The sequence below is a fragment of the Pieris rapae genome, chromosome Z (genome assembly GCF_905147795.1).
Source record: "Pieris rapae chromosome Z, ilPieRapa1.1, whole genome shotgun sequence".
NCBI classification, from domain to species: domain Eukaryota; kingdom Metazoa; phylum Arthropoda; class Insecta; order Lepidoptera; family Pieridae; genus Pieris; species Pieris rapae.
In genome coordinates this window covers 9,529,681-9,537,979 of record NC_059534.1, presented here as the reverse complement: position 1 = coordinate 9,537,979, position 8,299 = coordinate 9,529,681, and the positions used below count along the sequence as shown (strand labels likewise).

Genomic DNA, 8,299 nt, shown 5'->3' with positions numbered 1-8,299 from the left:
GGAAATAGCTAGATTGATATACGATGTTAAAAAATATTTTATATTTATATAAAATAAATACTATTTTAAAGCATATTATTTCACTATTACACTATCGCTACACGTATACATAGTGACCCACGAGAAAGAATAATTAGTACATTAATAATATAATATGCTTAAGTTTATTTGTATAATAATATTTTGTCAACTACACGATACATAAATTATTTAGGAAAATACATCGTTGAATTTATTTCGTATTTTAAATGTCATATTACCTTTTTGAAAACAATTAATAAAATTTAACAGTTGTTTAACATTTTTATAATCCTACACATAGGATAGCGAACAAAATTTCGTTAGGTATAAATCCGTGACTGACTAGGATTCTGTCGCCATTTTATATGTAGTAAAAATTTACTAAACTTAAATTTACTAATCAACTAAGAAAAACTAGTTTTTACTATGCAATAACTTTTACACAGGTTATAATATTCAGAAACATTTTACTTAGAAGCATCAGATCTTGGAGACTGGCCGCGTTCAGAGTTAGGTGAACTTCCACCTGAAGCACTTTGTGGGCTTCTATCATTAACCTGCAAGGCACATTTTAATAGTTTTTATCATACTAGAATGTCTTACTAGACGGATACTAGAATATTAAAACAATGCATTAAATAGATTTGTTGCATGCGTTGGAATTTAGGTTTAGGCAAGTATTTACAACAAAAACCTGAGTCTTATCAGTGTTGAATGTAAGAAAACTTTATACTTACTTGCAGCCCAGCATGTAGCATATTAGCAATCGTCTCAACGTTGAGAGTGGAATCTTGAGCCGAGATCTTCTTAATAGCGGAAGATACTATGCAAATATCACCACGTAGCTCACGAACCAAGGCGGTGATCTTCTGCGCATTGCTCAATACCTCAACACTTTGAGTGTATGGGTTGTAACGGACCCCGAACGGACGCTGAATGCTTTCAGCGAATGCCCTGGAATAGTTTTGCACGACCATGAATTAAGTATAATAATCCTTCATTCATTTATTTTATTTCCCCAATATTATATTCTCTCAATAATGAAGCAACTATGAATTTCTGTGTTGTTTCCGTCTACCATAAACAAACCTCATCTTCTCCTTAGCTTCCTCAAACGAGTCTGTGTAATAATATGCGTTTTGGTAAGCCGTGATAATGCATTCCTGGTTCACGGTGACATCTGGATCGAATCTCATTATCTTTTCAGGAGTTGATATCGCGTGCTGCAACTCAGCAACTGATGACAAAAGACCGGCCCCATAGACCCGGAATGTCCCATCAAGTTGACGGCATAGACCAAACTCAACCGTGAAGAAATATAGCTAGAAAGATAAATTTAAATATTACCTTTGTGTAAGTTGCAGAGTTATATACTATGTATGTGTAATTGTTAAAGATTGATACTATATTAAAAATTATGATACAATTATTAGAACGTATGAAGACTATGAACAATAATTATGAATACTTTATTTAACAGATGTAAACGCGTATTTGTTTATTAATATGATATTGTGCTATAGAAAAGGTGTAAGCTTCTACGGACAGGTTATCTGTGATTGCATTAATAGGTATATTATGAATATGGAATATCAACGTAATTTTTACCCCAAATTTGGTACTTAGGAAAAAAGAAAGAAAACATCTTTCTTTCACATAATAATTACGTATGTATAATAATAGAGAAAGCGCTGAAATCTGATTTATTTGACATTAATAATTTTTCTTTTGTTTTGTTGATAAGTATTATTCCAAATAACATACAGAAAATGAAAGTTCTCTTATGTCTTATTCAATAGAAAAAAGTAAAACCCACCGTTGCCAATTTATCGATGTCTTCATCGGAAGCACCGAGTGAAGCCAGGCCGAGTTCTTGTGAAAACTGGGCGAAACTTGGATTTGCAAGCAGCGGCATGTGTCCAAGAAGCTCGTGGCAGCAATCTCTGAAGTAAAATATTTTCTTTTGTTATATTGATAAATCATTTGATCATAATTCTTCAGTGAAATATATGTTAGACATACTTGCATTGCTAAAAGATAATCAGCCATTACGCCGAAGACCTTCATTAAACGAGTTAAACATTAAGTATGTAATGTAGTTCATTAATCATTAAAAAAATCAGTGGCGCTTAAGTTCTCGGCCTCCGATTTCTGAATCTGTTTCATGATCATTTTTAAATCTTATAGGCAAGTAGGTAATCAGCCTCCAGTGCCTGACACACGTCGTCGACTTTTTGGGTATAAGACATGTCGGTGTCCTCACGATGTTTTCCTGCACCGTTCGAGCAAATGTTAAATGCGCAAATGGATAGAAAGTCTATTGGTGCACAGCCTGGGATCGAACTTACGACCTCAGGTAGTCGCTCGCAGGAGCCACTAGGCCAACACTGCTCCATTATTCGCATTAATCATTAAAGCTATGCTAAATACATTGAATATTGGTGATATTTGAATCCGGCCTTCCATACTCGCCATGACAGAAACCAAACAAGCAAATAAGTACCTACAGTAGTATTGATTCATCTTGCCTCACATTCAGTATCGTGTCGTATTAGTAGATAGAGAATGATGAATGTTGTTCAACTTTCCATGGTGTCCTGATATACTGTGATAATAAATACTTCGGATTATTAATTAAAATATTTCTTCTATAAAAATATTCAAGGTACTTACGGCTCAGGCGTATAAAATGGATCAGACGAGTGTCTTATGTACTGTGTGCAGTGAAACACGCGAAAAGCCAAACCGGAAAGAAAATCTCGCGCTGAAAGATACCCGGCTACGGGCCGGAGTGTGAATCCGGTTTTGCGCTTCAGAAACGTGCTCAAATCTTCAAGCTACAGGAATAATAATAGAACTTGATATGCGAATATAATTTAATTTAAATGCGTTTTTCAAGGCTGTTTTTGCCGCGCACCACCACCTTGTGGAACCAGCTGCCCACTGAAGTATTTCCAAACCAATTCGACTTAAGTTACTTCAAGAAAAGAGCGTACCAATTCTTAAAAGGCCGGCAACACACTCGCGAGCCCTCTAGCATCGAGAGTGTCCATGTGCGGCGGTATCATGGCGAATTATGGCTGATAGCCGATTGCAGATATACGAGAACACAAAAAAAAATGGTTTTGCATATGTATATACATATACTATTGACTCATGCAGGAACTGCCACCTGATTACCAATATCTAAAAAAATAAACAATGAAATAATTGTTTAGACAATATCTTTTAAATATTCTCAATTCATGGAGTACCTACACGTAAGATTAAACGTTATAAAAATCTTGCTTGGCAACCTATCTTAATTTACCAATTATATTTAAAGAAAAGATACTGATACCTGAGGTATATTATCCTCCCTGTATCCACAATACTTGACAAGAAGCGGCCAATTCTCCAAATATTCCTCACAGGCGTGTTTTTGGTATAGCTTATGCAGCTCACGGAATATAACGCCCCTGAGGTTAATTAAAATGTTAATTATTCATATTATAAACTTACGAGCGCTTTGCACTGCAATTTTAGTAATCTGAGACTATCACTGAACACAATGCATATAATTGATCATTATTCTGATGCGGAATTATTTTGAAATATGATGTCTATTAAGATTTTTACTGAAATCAATAGAAAATATTGTCAATAGCAATTATATAGTAGTAATATGTTCTCAATAAATGAAAGATATACTCGTATAAAGACAAACAAAATGATAAATAATAGGATTGCAAACAAAACTTTAGTTTTTGTTACGTCACTTGTTTGATGAAATCGTAACAAAACGTCCTCGTTATGTTACGATTGATACAATTGACCCGGTAATTAATTGGCACTCTCGATTTCAATTATAAAGCCTTCGATCTATCGAGACCCCGGCACCTCCCTAATCAAAGTCAAGGCCGCTTAGAGTGAATGTAGCAAGATACCTCGGCGTAGCAAAGATATTATAACACATATAAAACCAATACCTCTTATCTTATGTACATTTGAACTTTTTTTTATCTACAAATAAATGCGCATTGTAGACTGTTTTATTGTGGTTTAAATAAGCGACCCGGTTTCGTATAAGATTTTTACATAATTTTTAAAAGACTACAGCATTGATATATGCTATGAAAGAATTGCTTTTGCATCATTTTAAACGTCTTTAAAAAAAGAACTTTAGTCATAAATACAGAGTGGTCAAACTAATGACGTCATTAATTTTTTTAGATTCCTCACACCTGGGTGTGTACGAAAATACCCCATGTATGTTTCGCGATTTTTTGTAGTTTTTTTTTCCTTTTTTAAGGTTTTCTGCAGTAGGTTTTAAAAATTCATATCTTTTTTGCTGTAGGTATTTTGCAGTTTCTGTGATTTTGTCTTAAATGTAGGTCAAATAAAAAAAACTCAGCTTCCTAAAATTAGTTAAATATATCATCAGAATGTTTAAAGCTAAAAGCCTATAATTTACCGTATAAATGACAGTGTATAAATAATTCCAGTTTTGTTTCTTAGCATTTAAAAACATATATTAGGTGCACAAGGATTGAAGTTCGACTTTACAAATAAGTTAGCAGTGTCTCGCTCTTGGGAAACTAATTTATTGTTTCACCACATCATTTGTCTCAAATTCAAGTTTGATTTACATCCGAAGCTGTTTAGCAGTTGAGTTTCATTATTAGTTCTTGGCACGGTTGATCTGAGATTTATTATAAATTTTTAAAAATATTATTTCTTTTGTTTCAACACTTGGATAGCCAACAGAATAGAAATTAATGATATGGATGCTATGAATAGTTTTCTGTAGTAAAAGGATTATTAAACTCAAATGCAATACAAGTAAAATAATAATAATTGCTACTTTTGCATTAGATAGATTTTTGTGTTGTGTAACTGTTAAAAAAAATAATTGCTGTATTTTATTAATTATTTATTATAATTATTACCAATTAATTAATAAGCGTAACATTTAACTGTACTCGTATTAAGTATGTTTTCTCATGTGAGTGAATATTGTAATGATAAATACAATATCTTAAACCGAAAAATACTGATGATTATGAACTTAAATTCATTAATTAGTAGTACAATTGACTTAAAGATTGAAAGATTTTTATATAACATGAAGAATACGTACCAAGTTTTTATTTCGACATCCGTGTACTGCACGCGAGGAATCGGGTTTCCGCTTGAATTAAAAATGACGTTAAATATGATCATCATAATTATGTCGGTAATAATCATAGCTAACTTACTATTTATAATTATTTGCAATGGCTGCAAACTGTTCCCTTCTCTTCCGGTAAATAGGATCCTTGAAGCCAGGGTGATCAGCATCCAGCTCGGAGCCATACATCAACACGTTCTGAGCCCGATCTAAATCCGCAATCTTTCGGGGAAACCAAGGCATTTCACCGAAATCTATAAAGCATATGTAATGAAATCATTACATTTCTTAGATTAGATTCTGTAGATTATTGATAATCTTCTATGTGTTTGTTAGTCTGAAGAAAAGATGCTAGATTTTTATCCAAATTGCTTTATAAATGAAATAGGTAGGATAAAATCGATTATTTTCAAGTTAAATAACAAACTGTTAATGTTATTTCTTAAAATGCATATTTTAGCAAAACAAGTATCATGCATCATTATAAATTTAAATAAAATTCGAATACCTTCTAAACGCCACAAAAATCAAAGATTTATGCATAAAAAAAAGCAGTGTTAGAAATCGTACTTACACAGTAACAGCTCTTGTAGCCAGGCTATGGCTAATTTATTAAATTAGTAACATAGGCTCAAGAAAGGATATACTTTGTATACGTATATGACAAAATTATAGTGGCTCTATAACTCTATATGGTCTTAGCTGCTGCGGTTCCTCACAATGTCTACCATCACTGTCGAAGCAATTGATAGATGCAAGATGTAGGAAGAAAAATACACACAGCCGTGATTCGTACGCATCATCCCCATAAATTATCACGTATTTTATTGTAGTATTTATGATATAGGATTTGACCACCAACTACTACGATTTCATGCGCAAGCCACGTCATACACACGCGAGTATTATGGTTTTATGAAGTAGGTGCAATCGGCAGTTTCAAAAACTCACCAAATGATGCAGCAGCCGAAAGCGGTGTTGGAGGAGGAAACTCCTCGCCTGTGTTCGATGACACTAATTCAAAATCTTGCACCTCTCTCTTCAACATACGCTTCAGTTGTTCCATAATTCTTGGATCGCATTCTACGTCAACTAATATATCGGACTGTAACAATAATTAAACTGGATAAATATTATCGTATGGCAATGAAAAGGATTCAATGGAGCTGGCCTTAGGTTAGAGAACTGAAAAATGGAAGATCTTAATTTTGAAGGCTCCTTTTTCTTATACCTCGTTTGTAATATGTGTATGTGTTTAAAACCACCTTTACTATTCAGTGAACAATTCAACAATGGCGATTATGTACTCTTTAATACAAAGTTTTATAAGATTCTCAATGCAATAAAACTTTTTCGGATTTATTAAAATTTATAGAACGTATTAAACTCATGAAAGTTATAGGGGTTGATAAAATAAATTCATAAAAAATTCAATTTCTAAAAATATATCGAAATAAAGGTCACGGCGCCCAGTTAATGGATGTATGGAGTTATCGTCAAACATGTTAAAACTGAACTATATTTCCCCTTTTAAATTGTAATCGTATTTTTTTTCCTTTCTTTTGTTGTTATACTTTTATTAACAATAAATTATGACTAACGATTTTACACCAACCAGATTTTCTGGTTATAAAGCAGGCTACAGGCGTTTCTCGAAATGTCAATTATGAATACGTTTTATGTGACCTAAACGCGACAAATTATTTTTTATAATTCGCTACTAGGATATTTCATGTTTAAATATTTTTAAGAAGATGTTGTGAAGAAAAATATTTATATTATTTAAACATACCTAATTGTTTATAAAATTTACGAACGTTATAAAAAACTAATTATATTAGTGAGTAATTTTAATAATGTTATAGATAACAGACATAAGCCTTACACATTGTTATTTTTAATTTTATTTATGACAGATTAAACCGTATTTGCCGTGTTTTATATAGAATGTCAGAAAAACCTTTGCGCTGCGAAGTATTATCTTAAGAAGTGAGTATATAAAATTTGCGTCATCAATGCGTCCCTTAATTTTCCGAAGCCACAATTTTGCAACAAATCCTGAATATTAAAATTTACGCCTAGCGTTAATACTGAGTTAAGATAAGATATTTTAATACAAGTAGATATTATGATAAGGGATTCGCTCCAAGTCTTTTCTTTACTGAAACATATAATTTATACTAACTATACAATTATATTAACCGCTTTTTGGCAATGAGATATTTAAAAATAATAAAATATTTGAATATATTTTTTTAAACAATTTATTCGCAAATTGCATAATCATATAGAATTATTGAAACTTGGTATACTTCAATAGAAATTAAATTATAATAAACTATTAACTATAACATATAATATTAGTAGAAGACTCAATAAAAACTTTAGTTATGAGCAAATATTTAATATACATTTTAATATACCTTCTTTAAAAGGCGCGAAAATTTGATACGAAGCTTAGTCTAAAACACAAGGATTTAACACAGCTTCAAAAAACTTACCGCAGTAACCTCCGTAGCAGATTTTCTCGACTCAATATGAAGAACATTAATCCCCAGGTCTTGAAACACCGTCAGTACTCTTACAAGCCCGCCAACTTGATTGTTAATTGTAAATATGACTGAGATTCTTTCACCCTCCAAATTCTGAGGTGGATGGAGTTCACCAAGCTTGGGATGGTGCCCCTCATTCTTAACCTGCCAATCGGAACCGTTTCTATACAGCCAAAGACCAAGTAACCCTTTGCCGGACCCGCTCATGGTTAGTTTGACGAGTAAGGACGCCAGTGATTCACTGCGAGGTGTCCTTTACAGCCTCCGTATATAAAGAGAAGAGGCGCGGGAGCTTTGCAGGAGGGTGGGTATATTTGATTGGCTGAATCAAGTATTTCACCGTAACTTGGAAAATCTTTCACACTGTTAAGTCACGGACACACTTCGCTTGTTATTTTTGATTGTTAGACTGTATTGCGCTGATTTAAATCGATAACAATACGGGAGAAATTTGAAAAGTTGCAGTAATTATTTCTATGTACCTAAATCCATGTACCTACATTTCTATGTAGCTCAATCCTATAGGATTTAAATAAATCGATAGTAGAAGTGTTAGTTTAATATATGTATGTAGCAA

At 32.8% G+C, this 8,299-nt stretch overlaps 1 protein-coding gene across 1 annotated transcript; it reads right to left on the bottom strand.

The window, feature by feature from the left end:
• Window positions 1-290: 290 nt before the first annotated feature.
• On the bottom strand, window positions 291-7,945 carry LOC110999042 (tryptophan 5-hydroxylase 1). Its single transcript, XM_022267920.2, has 10 exons — window positions 7,672-7,945; window positions 6,122-6,275; window positions 5,259-5,424; window positions 5,141-5,191; window positions 3,362-3,479; window positions 2,695-2,858; window positions 1,838-1,964; window positions 1,111-1,343; window positions 759-975; window positions 291-578 (listed from the first exon to the last, which is right to left on the bottom strand). The coding sequence occupies exons 1-10, from the start codon at window positions 7,927-7,929 to the stop codon at window positions 489-491; spliced, it is 1,578 nt and encodes a 525-aa protein (XP_022123612.1). The 5' UTR covers window positions 7,930-7,945; the 3' UTR covers window positions 291-488.
• Window positions 7,946-8,299: the final 354 nt, after the last annotated feature.

What these genes read in the sequence shown, in the direction of transcription:
- LOC110999042 (XM_022267920.2), bottom strand. Translation starts at nt 7,929, where the DNA reads ATGAGCGGGTCCGGCAAAGGGTTACTTGGTCTTTGGCTGTATAGAAAC. An exon ending in CTGCTACGGAGGTTACTGCG is followed by an intron (nt 6,276 to 7,671) that starts GTAAGTTTTTTG and finishes TTATTGTTACAG; the next exon opens with TCCGATATATTAGTTGACGT. An exon ending in GATGTCGAAATAAAAACTTG is followed by an intron (nt 3,480 to 5,140) that starts GTACGTATTCTT and finishes AATTAACCTCAG; the next exon opens with GGGCGTTATATTCCGTGAGC.